We start from the raw sequence: 14016 nt of genomic DNA, 5'->3' as shown, positions 1-14016 counted from the left end.
TCGATGCATAGTTCGATACGTAATTATTAGTTAGAAGCATGCTGGAATCTCGTGGTGTTATATAATTCATCGATACTGGCGTCTCTGCTTTATCAATAAATACGAGTCGAGACGTTGATAATAATTGCTGACAATTACGCTTATTGATACGCTATTAAGAAAAACTAGAATCTGACATCTACGAGAGTGTAACCGTGAGAAGTAGCAAGCATAATCGCGAAGCGGTAAATCATGTAACGCATTTGTACGAGAGACGTCACACGCGCAATAAGCCTCTTGCACATGTTGCATTTCTCGTGGAACCACTGTTGAATAACGGTACATGTTTAACAAATATTAACAAGGTTTTTGTTGGAAATTTAATGCACAGTATTCTTCAATGAGACGTACTCGTTTATAAACTAGACGAAGAGAATCGAAGTCGCAGGTAAACAGCTGATCTTCGGTTTAATAGCATGGTGAAATGGAAGCTTCGCGAAAAATTCTGCAACGATATTTTTTGCCACTTCAATGCTTCTTCTCTTATCACCACTTTCTACATAATTTACGCGGGGCTGTAAGCCATTTCCCGGAACAATCTACCATTCCGCCCACTAGTAGGTAGAAGTACAGTCAATAATCGTAAAAGCTACATATAGTATATTAATGAGAGGATCCAACATTGTTTCCTTTGAAAGCGATCTATCATTCGACTAGTAAAGAGACATTGTGGACTCGCATTAATATTCAAGAAACCATAGTGCGAGGAACATTATTGTCGCATACATTTTTTTTATCATAGTTAATCATATGACTACTTTCGATATAATTAAAAGAAAAAAAAGAAATTGAAAATATTTGGTACAAACGTATCCATATTTTACTTATTTAACGAATATACATACTTTCTAAATCAATTTTCTAAATAATTTCAGAAAATGTTCTGATGTTGATACGAATCATTGTACATTAAAGAGACAATCAGCCGTTGTCTTCTTAAAACGATCTACTATTCGATTAGTAAATAGAGGCATTGTGAATAACCATAAAAGCTATTGAGACAATCTACCTAATAGCCGTGTTCGAAACACTGCCAATTACAAAAATGCGCCTTTCTCTCTCAAAGGCGTTCCAATTGCCATGTCAATTGATTCCCAATTGATTAACAGGTATGGGTCTCGTATTTCCGCCAAGCCAACAATTTTCGATGTTTCGCGCGGATCACGAAGTCGAGCGTGTGTTCTCAGGGCGCTTCGTGATCTGCTACGTCTTAGTCACAGGAAGAAGGAAGTGCGCGAATCGATCGCAAAGTAAACGAGCCCGAATAACGGTGAACCAAAGCACAAGATGAGCGTGCTGGTGAAACTCAAGCGTTGTTTAAGCGACCTCTGTAAAGGTCGCTGCTCTAATGATTCTCCGAAGAAAGTGATCCGACGAAGAGCGAGCAGGAGCGGCCTGGTAGTCGCGTTAGATCTCTGCCACCATTTTTTTATTTTTATTTTTTTTTCTTTTGGTGATTATTATTATATATTTTCCTTATGATCATTTCCTTGTTCGTAGTAGAATACTTGGCGCAATCGTTTCGTTTTGATTGATTATTATTCAACACTTCAAGCTGTTTCTTCCCCATGTTCGCTTTAGTACGCTAATTAATAACTGAGAAGTTTTCGTGTTTTATGTTTTGGACATAAGACAAAATGGTGATTTGAATACATTGCGTTCTACCTCCTTAATATTAGTTTTGACATTTGAATTGATGATGGCACTTAAAAGATTTGATTCTTTTTATGCTTATGAAATAAATAGTTTTATTACTGTGTCTTTATGTAAAAAATCAATAAAATTCCCATCATTTACTGTCGCTGTCGAACTGTTCAGTTACCAATTAATTCGAGTATTTGATTGAAAACTCGATGATACTTTTCATTGTTTCTATTTTCTAGCTATTTCATTGTTATTTTATTCGCACCATATATACTCCGTAACTAAACATTTATTACTTGCTTCCGCTAAATGTAACAATTACATGTCCTGGTATACCTATAGATCCTCTGTTCACAAAGCTCTTCAACTGTTCATCGGGTAGTTTGGTAATGAGAATGGTTACATAAAAGGTAGGAAAATGAATAATTAAGGTGACTGCAAATTACGTGACACAAAGGTGGTAAAAGCATAGCGGGTGGAGAGAGAGAAGAAGATGGCAGAGGAAGCATTTTAATGGACGTTACGCACCGTGCCAAATAAGTATTTTGAGCCGGAAAGGAAAGCGGCGAGATTAAAACGGTGCCAAGCTGATTAGAAAGAAGCGAAAGGAACGAAACAACTCCATACGTATTTAACACTTTACAATCATGTTACGACTGCAATAATGGATTATTTAAATTCGCAAAACAGTGTCAGAAACATCATGAAATTAGCGATACCGTACGATTCACGCGTTAAATATTAAGATTCTCGCGACGAAGAATGAAATTCTTGAATAAATTAGTGCCGCCTCGAAAGGCAAAACTTACACTTTTTATTTAACGTTTGACAGGACCGTGACGAGATCTAAAATATGACGAAACGTGATCGTTTCGTGAAAAGAATAGAACTTCTTCGAGATCAGATTCGATCCATCTTACGTTGTCGTGTAATTACTAAGCGTAAAAACAATCCAAATAATTAGCGGCTTGTCTCTAAACGTTTCTAACGAAGCATTCGTGTCTGTACAAGAATTGGCTGGATTTCTTTCTCCTCTTTCGACTTCGATCCTTAATTGCTAGAAAAAATTGCCAATTAAACGTTTCGTAACCGAATAACTTTTTAAGTAACTGTTTAGTAATAAAATTGAGGAAACTTCGGCTCGAAGAAAGTGAGTTATACCTAACTCCGGTAATTGCCGCCATTCTCCCGGTTACTAATCAAGCGATTAAAAAGGGGAGAAAGAAGGCGAACTTCTGGAAAGATTGCGCGGATGTTATTAAAAGGCAATGAGATGGGTGCTCAAAAAGAAGAAAAAAATGGATGAGCTCGGTTTTTATTGCGACCCGTTTCGTCCGGTATAAGCCAACCGGAAGCGTTTCTCCAGTTTTCACATACCACAGTGATAATTACGTACATGGGAAGATGTTCATGACGCTTTTCTAGGACGTCTGGTCGTGGGCATTACCGGTCTTTGCCGTGGAATACACGCATATGACGTAGCACTGGTATGTTTTCTATACGAATACAATCACCATTGTATAGATTCGGTATAAATCATTCGTAATTTTCACGCGACATAGATAAATACGTATAGAAAAACATTTTTCTAACTTATGAACAAAAGTCGTTCAGGAACTCATTAATTACCAGTCAGCTGACTGCATGTAAATCCTAATGACATTCACATGCTAATAACCGTGAGGAATTAGTTCCTTCGTTGCGTTAGAAGGTAGCCTCATCGGTGTTCATTTTTCACCAAGGCAAAAGCTGTATTATTCGGTAAAATATGGCTTATTGTTGAAATATGTATACGTCGTACGTTGGCCTTCCGTGGTTGGCTCCTGCAACAGGGACAAGGAACGTTTCGTTCTTATTTTGATAAACATCGCACGATGTAATAGCCAAGATACGCCAGGAAGATTTCTCATTAACGCTGTTGCCGGTTCAACAGGGCTCCCTGCTCTCACAATGATACTACCTGCCTGTACCAATTTCTCAGCGATGAGGTCATTTTATATCCTTGCCACGTTTCACCATACCTGATCAGCCTAGAACGAATCAAATTCGTCCACTATCCACCACTTTCATCACAAATTTCCTTAATCGCCGCAGGCAAAATAATCTAACAGTCTTCAAACTTTCAAACATATTTGTATACGCCATATGAATATTTTAAACGAGTTTCGACGAAGGATCAAAGCATAATTTTGAACTTTTCATTTATACGTTAACGTTCGTACGTATATTATTGTAAATATGATTCGAGGTAATTCATGTTTTATAAATAATCTGTTGTTTAGATGTTGATGTGTAGGGAAGCGTCCTCTCTTGTGCAATAGCTAAACGCAGGCTTGCTCCGTTTCCCGTAAGCAATTTTGCGTAATCGTACTACCTGTTTCAGTTACTTGCACATCGTTAACGAGTACTCCAGTTGCCACAGATCTTTCCTTCACAGCCGCTCCCTGCGACGTTGATAATCGTCCGACTCACTAAAAATTTCCCCTCATTCTCTAATCCAGATTATCGTAAAAACTATATCTGATTTATCATGTAAATAGTACAAGAAGTCTAATGAGACGTATTTATGAATTTCATAGATCATAAGATATACTCTCGGAGCGTCCTTGCGGCTGTTTATTGCAGCCTCCACTCGTAAAGTAGAATATTATCGACCAATAACACACATACGAGCAAATATTTAAGTGACTCAAATATTCTTATTAGTATGCTAATGTGCCAAGTGACCCACTGACGTCCGCTTTATTGTTTACTTAGTTTATAGCCTCTTACTATGCAAACGTGATGCTAATGATTCCACAGCAAATGGATGTCATGCTGACCGCTACCGAATCGGATTAAAGACGAATCTCAGCGACGTCGTGTTCTTAACAAGTACCGAATTTTCTCGAGTGCCACACAAAAATATTTTCCCTTCACCTTTCACTTTGAATTCAGCCTTTCACCTCACGGGGATTACACACGATTCTGTTGCGATGTTAGACTTTTTTTTCGCAGGATTCCCATCACATCCTCGATCATACGATATTTCTCAAAGATACAGCATCGAGGAAGTATCGGGTACGGACGCGAAACCGCGTTCCATTCTTTATATAGAAAATAAGGGTCAGCCTCATGAAAAATGTATGCGAACGAAATTCTTCAACTATGTGGGCATTAAAAAAGACCCGGTTATATAAGTTACAAAATTCATGAATTTCTTTAAGGTTAAGACGAGATCGAAGGCTAGACGAAAGCTTTCCTTTCTTCGTTGCTCAAGCAATTCGACAATTTTTACTGTGAATTTCACTTGGAAAAGGAAAAAAGGACCGTGAAAGTTTACAATGTGATTCTTACGCCACGGATACTTGCTAATTGTCTAAATAAACGACTAATCAAGTCACCGGTTAAAATTCTTAATTACACCGGCGGCGCTTACATCTTGTATGTGGGAAGAAAGTTTGTGCGAGCGATGCACTACAAAACTTGAAAGCCAAACAGCGAAACCATGGATACAATGTTCGAAGAGCATATAATACGCGGATGACAAACGTCGCCGACGTTCTTCTCTCGTTCCTAGCTTGTTACCACCTACTGGTCATCTACTACCCACATTGCTCAATAGATTGATTAGAATTTAAGATAAATTTCATGGATTAACAAATTTTCAACAAAGTGTGGACGATCTAGTTAACATTGTCGGAAAAATGCGCAAACGCAATGTAATATTTTTTACGAAAATTAAGTGTCAAAATTCATGTAGCAGCCGACGTGTTGAAGATCAGTGGCGATTGATTTGGACGATCATGATCAAAGTGATCCATTGGAGATAGAAGAAGAACGAGACGGACTAAACAGCATCGAAAAGGGAGAGGACCAATCTTGGGAGAAGCTGTAACGGACAAGCGAAAGTCAAGCCCCAGGCTTACGGATTCCCCTTCTTTCCCGCGACCCTGCAACATTAATATCCGAGAAACTCGGATGCAGTACACGACGAGACGTGACTCGAGGGCTCAAGAATATCACGAGTCATCGGGATCGACGAGTCGAGATGAATCGCGGCAGGCATCAAGGAAATCGAAATTTTTCACAAGCGCCTCTTCAACTAATCTGCAGTTAATTCTCCATTTATTTTACGCACATGTATTTGAATTGCTTCAAGGGATACGTGGTATTTTTACGCACAACAAACTTGATTTATTTGTTATTCATTTTCCTCTTGTTTAGGCGTGTTCAACTTCCGATCCATTCCTAAATTTTTGTATACACCAACAGATAGTTTATTTTGGAATATTCAAGATTTCAGATACTAGGATCCTCTTGCACTGATACACGTACAGTAACACGTAACAAGTAGCCAGCCATAAATTACTGGTACCAATAAATTGTCTTGTATAATAGGAATAAGTTAGATAATAAATCAAGGTATATCAAATATAAATCAAATAAAATCTTACAATCAGAGTTTACAAATTGCAAGTCATCTCGTTATTCTGCTCAACGTAGAGTCGTGAAATTATAGAGAAGAAGAAGATTTCTTCCTCTTTCTAAGTAGTTTATATTAGAATACAGTTTTTTAGCCATTAAGTAACATCAGAGTTACAAAACCAACGACATCCTAGTTATTATTAGCCTGCGAATTTCTATACAAGTTCATATTTTTGAGCATGTAATTAAAAAGAACCTCGAACCTATATTCCATGTAATTTTGTACTTTGAAAATTCCTATAAATACATAAAAATCCGCCCTCTACCTATCATATTTATTCCTCCTAAATAATCTGCGTTACTTGTTATTCACTGATTCTTCATTTCAAGTGTCTTCTCTAAATTGAACTTGATCTTGTAAGCTCATGCTAGTAGCGTGTCGTTCAACATGTTAGGAAAGGTGTAGGATCGAATCGCAGCAGGAATTTATTGGACGAACTAATACTGCGACACTGCCTTCGATATTTCACCACTTAATCCGCAGAGTAGGTCAACGTCTTTTTACTTTTTTCTCTTTCTTCTGGTTTTTGGTCGTCGTAAAAGAGAACGTGTCCCCTTTTTGAAAAATATTTTAACAATTTCACTCTTCGATATCGGCATTGATGATTCATACAAAACGTATAATTACGAGAAGTTGAATATAATTTAAAGAATCTTGCAAGTTGTCGAAAGAATACCGCGTATGTACCGTACGATCCATTTAATTTTATAATGAAAAGCAGGATTCGCGCGCTCCACCTCCGCAGCTTTGGCTTTCTCTTGCTCGATTCGTTTAAATGCACCGGGATAAATTACCCCGCGATGCACGGTATTATCGTGGACCATACATTATACCAGTCGTTGTCGTTAATGATTCCGAAGATTTAATGTTCATCGAAGCTTCCGTTCTTCTCAACGTACATCGGCGCGTTTAACAAAAGTGGAATTACGAGAATATATCCCCGGTACATTCTAGAATGATTAGAAAAAATTTCAGGTCAAATGCGATTCGAATAAAAATCACTTTCACTCGAGGCGAATTACCATAAGGATGAATCCCAGCATAAAATTACTTATGCGTTTAGAATGTGACTTTTTTTTCCAAAGAAACAGCATTGCAACGAGTCTTGAGCACGTACACTTCCACTCAGAAGTCTTAAGACCTCTTGTTTTCGGTATAATTTCAATATTCCATGTAAATTATAAATTTACAATTACATACGTTTCTCAATAATGTTATTAATACATCAGCGCCTAGTAGATTTAGCTACTTCTATCATCGTACAAAATACATTTTATATTAAACGACATTCTTTCCCGACTCTGCATTCTTTCCCGACTACTTAGCTTTTTCAGCTTTCAGACACGGATGTAATAACTATCCTAAGACTTCTCGGCATCAGTGTACGTAGATATTTCGTAACACTGCAACTTTACCACGACTCTCCCCCTGTTATCGAGCAAAAATCAACAGAAACGATATATCTGCCGGTGCACTAAACGTCTAATTTCCTGTTTCCTTTATCGATAACCAACGAACGGTTTCCGAAGCGAGCATCGAAATCCATCTTACTTCCCGCTTTTCCAACGAGCGACACGAACTCGCCTCGACGATCAGCGAGAAAAAGCTTCGCAGCAACGACTGACCGCGCACACGCGCTCGTGGGACGCGCAAATCTGGCCGGAAATAAGGCGAACCCGGTGAACAGAGGCAAAGAAAGAGGCGAAGGATGACAGAAACATTGGATCGGAATCGTGTCGAAAAGTGGGTCAAGAGTTCACGAGCCGGATAATTAAATTCCTCAACGAAGAAAGCGTTTTCCCTCTCATTTCGTGGTACCATCGCCAACGTACTGACCAACCAGCTGAACAACCGTTCGATATCGTCTAATATTTCTCCGTGAACGTATGCGTCTGTGTTTGCAAATAGATGGACGTAAATGTATACAAACGTATTGGTCGAAGACGAATAAAGGCGCGTACTCACCGCGAACGATATTAGCAAATAGTAGTCGCAAGACGATTGCACAAATTCTCTTACTGTTTGACTGCGGATTTGTACGCATTCGCAGGAAACTTAGAGATGTAAAATTACGTAGAACGTGCCAGAAATATAAAATGTATAAGATACTTTGATTACTTGCTATAGTATAGTAACAGGCGGTGAGCTGATCACGAGATCTTGATGAATACCGGTAAGGATGCACCTTAAGATGAACACGCTGTTAGGAGAGCCGACGATGATTGCTCGAGACGCAAGGAAATTCTACAAGGATGATACGACAGTTGATCGCGCACTTTTCTTCCTGATACTCTCCCTCTGGAGATCAGGGATCAACGATCTAACGGGTGGCTGTAGGATACGCTCGATGACTGCGACATATTCGTACGACATGTTCGTACGACATGTTTCGCTCAGGCTAAGACTACGTAACCAGGTTACATAAAATCAACACAAAGAACTGTGCAAACTTCTGGATCGAATCTTCTCGTTAGTGAACGATGTTCCATAAGCTTGTCACATGATGAGATTAGTCATTAGCAAGATGTGAAAAACATCTAGAAATCGTTAATGGTAATTGGATTATTTGAAGAATATCGCTTTCAGAGAATTGTCAGGTTGAAAAGTAGAAAGATGGATGTATTTAACGGATTAAATATGAAAATAAAATATCGTCTCGCTTCCTGCGATCTAAAAACAAAACGGGTTCGACGAGAACACGGAAATCGGTTATGAGATTTCCGTTCGCGGCATAAATCGCTTGGTCGTATTATTGCATTCGATACTAGAGTGAAATTTCCTTGGGTAAAAACGGATTTCTCAGTAAGGTGAAGAATAGAGACGTTGTAAGGTACTAGAATAAATATATTAAAGTATCATGAAAAAAAAAAAAGAAACGAAGAATCCGTTGGTTTACTTGCGATGTTACTTAGATAGATGGGTCTACGTGCCTCCTGCAAACACGCAGGTGGAATATAAATGACGGGAATTTTAGCAAGATTTGGAAGCGCATTTATTAACCAACGTACGAATCAATCGATATCGAGTTAGAACTTGGACGATTACGCCAGAACGTTGGCGACATCGCACTTCTTCGCAATCTTTTCGCAATGAATTTGTAGACGCTTTATACATTTAAAAAATATTCCAATTCTGGTCTGAATAAATCGATATTCCATATCTGCGCTTATATTTAAACAATTATTCCAATCATATAGAATTTACACTTCACTTATTTGAGAAATATTCTGATTCCAATATAAATAAATAAATATCCTATATCTATGTTCGTATCTTGATAAATATTCAAGTAATCTGTAATTTTCAGATATTACATCCATTCGAAAAGATATTCTTATTCCAATTTAAAAAATACATTGCAGTCTTTTAGATCTCTTACAGAAGAAAAACCAAAAAATGGCGAAGTGGAGCGTAAAATTATCGAACACCTGTTCGTTAAATTTCTTCGAAGCGTTATTGCGCCATGTAATTGTAAAAGAAACCCGGACCAAGATCGAGCATCGCCATACGATCGGCTCGAAACCTACATTTGTGAAATCATCCAAAGGCTCGATGTCTCAAGTGTGTACCAAGAGTCTAGGTCTAGGACGCAACTTGAGGCCCGTTGGCCGTGTGGATGCCAGAGAGAGAAAAAGAGAGAAAGAAAGACAGAGCGAGAGAGAGAGAGACATTTTGCAACACGAGGATCGTCCAAAATCGGTTATTTCTGAGGGCAGAGGGTCGAGGGATTGTGGATGGACGGGCAACGAGGACGTGGTTAGGTGTAACGTCCACCGGAGAAAGAGAGAAACAAACACAATCGAAAGGACAGAGGAGAGGCATGGAGGGAGAGGGGAGGAGAGAATCGTCTCACAGCTGAATTACTCTCACTTGAGAGGCCCCCGTCTCTTCTTCTTTGTGGGGGCTTCAAGTATCCCCCTGCTTCTCGTGGGGTATAAAGGACCCTGGTCTACCTTGCTCAGAGTCACAGAACAGAGCGGCATCGCAGAAGCCGACATGAATCCTCTGATCGCGGTAAGCACGCTGAAATCTTTTAAACATTATTCTTAAATTGAATCAAACGAAAGAGAGAAAGAAGGAAAGAGAGAGAGAGAGAGAGAGAGAGCGAATGCGAGTGTGCATGGACAAAGTGTAGACATCTTTTTAAAAAAGTGAGATCCACGGGATATTTGAAAAGTGATTCGTGTCCCCGATTCTTGTTAAAACTTTGTGTCCCTGTATCGATTTTCGAACCGGAAACTCCGTTATGTTCCGCTGGGATTACCTTCTATCTATTCGGTTACTTCGATGCATGTATTTATCGAGTTTCCCTGTTAACGATATCTTGCACTCCCGCTTTCCCTCTCGGTCGTGTGATTTCTATTTAACTTCAACTACGCTTCAACGATCGTGGCGATTTCGCGTCTTCTTTTTCCCTATGGTTGATTGAACTTTGTACATCCGAATCTCCTCTTTCAAACAGCACTTTCTCGAAGGTATCGCGCTTCTAACTGCTTTCTATATCTTATAATGATAATAATTTCAGAATGATAATCTTGAATACAACAGACACTAACGTGGTTGATGTCTTTCGTTTTTCCAGTGTATGATAGTCGGTCTAGCAGGGTTCGCCCTGGCTGAACCACCGATCTCGTCCGGCTACAGCTACAGCAGGCCATCCGGAGGGGGTGGTTACTCCATAGGTGGTGGCGGTGGTGGCGGTGGTGGATACACCGCTGTATCAACCGGCTACCAAACCAGCGAGGGAGCATCCGTCGATGGCGCGTTGCTCGAACAAATCCGTCAGATTTTGCTGAGGGAAGAACAGAGCAGTGGATTCATAGGTGGTGGTGGTGGTTACGCCCCTAGCTCGAGCTATGGCGCTCCATCCAGTCAATACGGTGTACCAAGCTCGTCCTACGGTGTACCAAGTTACCAGACACGCGTTGTAGGCATCGATCTCGAAGGAATCAGGCAGGCCATCCAAGTGGCACAGTTCAACCAAGTGACCCATGGGTCTGGTGGCTATCCAAGCGGACCAAGCGGAAGCTACGGAGTACCAAGCAGGCCAAGCGGTAGCTACGGTGCACCGTACTAAAACGGTCATACATCAGATTAAACTACAGATTGGATGATGGGAGAGCAAGAGAGGGAGAGAAAGAGTGAGAGCGAGTGAAGACACCAGTCGACCACCGCGACTATCTTCCGAGCTGAAACTCCTAACGAACGAGAGAAACGAAGGTTAAGGTTGAATCGAGAAAAACCAAAAATAGATTAATCGATAGTAAAACACAGGACAATCCAGGTTTCTATAACCGGACAGAGGAATTTCTTTCAAGCGAAACCTATCCTCTTCTAAAGTCCGCTCGGAAGGTCGTCGTAAAATGGACGGATCGTTGAAAAGAATACTATAATAGAAAATAGAAAGATGGTGCTATTTTCAAAGCACGAGGGTCGTCGTCGTTCGACGAATCAGGATTCTCAGGGGTAAAGGACGAGGATGAAATCAAAGGTGTACGTATAAGCTAACATCGAGCAGGGATTCCAGAGGCTCCTGTTTCGTTGAAATCAAATCGTCGTCGTTTCAACGGGCCACGATCCTCCGAGGAATCGCGGGCGTACGTACTAAAAGATAACAGAAGCTCCTGGCTACTGGCTCGTTGGAGAATAAAAGGTCGTCGCTTCAACGGGTCAGGGTTCGAGGAGTGAACTTGAACGTTCGAACGAACCGGCCACATAGATCTAACGATCTGAGCGTCGACGAGGTGTCAATCTTCTTATCGTACCAAAATCGTCGTCGTCGCGGTCGGATCCACGAGGGATCCAAAATCGTAACCAGTGATAGAAACATACGAGTCGAAAACACGAAAAGAAACAAATCGTTATCGAGAACGATCTCATAGGAGATTCAACGTAAGTTACATTCGTTATGACTTCGAGATGGCATAGCCGTGGAGCCGGAGCCGAAGTCGAAGCCGTGATCGGCGCGAGAACGCGCCTTGTAAATACAATTTACACACGCTTTCCACAGCGTTCGCTGCGTCATCCGACAGTACGAGGAGGAACTGAACGCGTACATCATCGAACCTGGTCTAACAGTTACTTCAAGGAAGATCGAACAACTTATCTAAAAAGAAAAAAGAAAAAAGTAATGAAAAACGAGGAATAAAAGATAAAAATGAGTTCGAGGAACGGAGCGAACGCTGACACGAAATACATACGTACATACAAGAAACACAACACAAATACATTATATTTTTTATATGTCTTAAACGCTATTCCTTAACTACGCATCTTTTTTTATACTTGTATAAAGGCTTTTTTGTAGAAAAAAATAAAAAAAAACGTCGCCACCGTTGAAACAGCCGCCTGTGTTCTATTTCGACGTGTCTTTTCACCAACGACGACTCTTTGGTCGCTTTTCCATCCTTTGCTGTTCCTCTTCCTTGTCCTTAATTTCTCTTTTCCTTATCGATTTGGTCTCTTCCTCAATTACAACCACCAAGTTCTTACTCTAGGTCCCATGCCATTCGTGACCTCTGGGCGTTCGCTCGCAGCTACGTGAATATTCCTCCTCCTTTAAAGACGACCAATTTTTTTTCTTCTCGTTCAACAGACGCCTTTCTCCTTTCACTGTACCGATCAGAACCGACTGCGATGGTTCGTTCGCAGACCGCCTCTGGGCTCACGGGCTTCTCCAGCTTGGACATGACGTAAATTCTCACGAGCTGCGTTTAACAGATGCTCGTAAAGCGGATCGAAGAAGCCTGGACACCGGTCAGGGATTCGAAAGTAGCTTCACTTCGCTATTCTACTCGCTTCAACGTGAGCGAGACTCTACTACGTGCGCATGTTGTGTACTCTTGATTTTGAATTATTACCGAATAATGTCGTACTTTCGAGAAGCAAATAATAATCGATCAGAAGATTTCTAACGAACGTCATTAGAATTTTACAGACGATTCGACGAAATAGTATCTTGTGTTGACAGAAATTTTGTCTCGAGGTTTCAATTTTATCTCGGATAGTGTATTTTTGAGAAGCAAATAATAACCGATCAGAAGATTTCTACTATTAACGTCATTTGAATTTTATAAATCAATTCGACGAGATAGTATTCCGTGTTATCAGAAATTTACAGGAAATTTTTCAACTGTGATTCGACGTACGTAAGTCCGTAACCAATGGAAACGTTTAGACGCTAAGCAATACGCCGCGATACGCCTCGTGAAATCGCTTACGCGTGTTTAGATTTCGTTGTTTGTGCAATCGGTACACGTAACAGATTTATTGAAGTCAAGCGCTAGAATTTCCTCCATTAGAAGAGCTGATGTGCCTGCCTTATGAAATCCATAATGTTCAATGGGAATGTCTGTCTTTTATGATGATCTTATTGCACTGTTTGAAAGCGATGTGATTAAATCGATAATATAGAAATTCTCACGAAATAGGAAATTCTTGTGGCTTTCGAAACAATTTCGATTTAGGATCACCAGGAGTTCCGCGGCTCGGGTAATTAGAAATTGTGTAACGTGTGCTAGAATTAAGTAATCAGCCAGCGTCTCGGACACAATGCGAGCCTGGTGCAATTAAACACGCCGTGATGAAGAATAAGTCGCGAACGCTATACTACAGCTAAATTAAATCATCAAGCTGGATATTTCTCCGTATTCCTGGTAACGTCGTTGTGTTTTATCGGGCTGATTTTGCGCAAGAGAGCGTGTAACACATTACAGAAGAAAAATAAATATTTGATGTCGGCGAGATATCGTGGACAATAAAAAAAAAAAAAAAAATACTATCGAGAGAGCGGAAGGCGTTAATAGTAAAAACGTGGAGGAGATATTGCGTGAAAAGGCTAGGAGCCTTTCATAGGATGTTCTTCG

General features: G+C 40.2%; 1 protein-coding gene across 1 annotated transcript; it reads left to right on the top strand.

The window, feature by feature from the left end:
* The first annotated feature begins 9846 nt into the window (after nt 1-9846).
* LOC117216396 (pro-resilin-like) lies at nt 9847-12478 on the top strand. The gene is made up of 2 exons (XM_033463078.1): nt 9847-10165; nt 10734-12478. Exons 1-2 carry the CDS (start codon nt 10148-10150, stop codon nt 11226-11228), a joined length of 513 nt encoding a protein of 170 aa, XP_033318969.1. The 5' UTR covers nt 9847-10147; the 3' UTR covers nt 11229-12478.
* The last annotated feature ends 1538 nt before the right edge of the window (nt 12479-14016 follow it).

The sequence above is a fragment of the Bombus bifarius genome, unplaced genomic scaffold (genome assembly GCF_011952205.1).
Source record: "Bombus bifarius isolate JDL3187 unplaced genomic scaffold, Bbif_JDL3187 scf7180000010271, whole genome shotgun sequence".
In the NCBI taxonomy this organism is placed as follows: Eukaryota; Metazoa; Arthropoda; class Insecta; order Hymenoptera; family Apidae; genus Bombus; species Bombus bifarius.
Note: the sequence above shows the minus strand (reverse complement) of the source record. Positions and strands in the feature narration are given on the sequence as shown.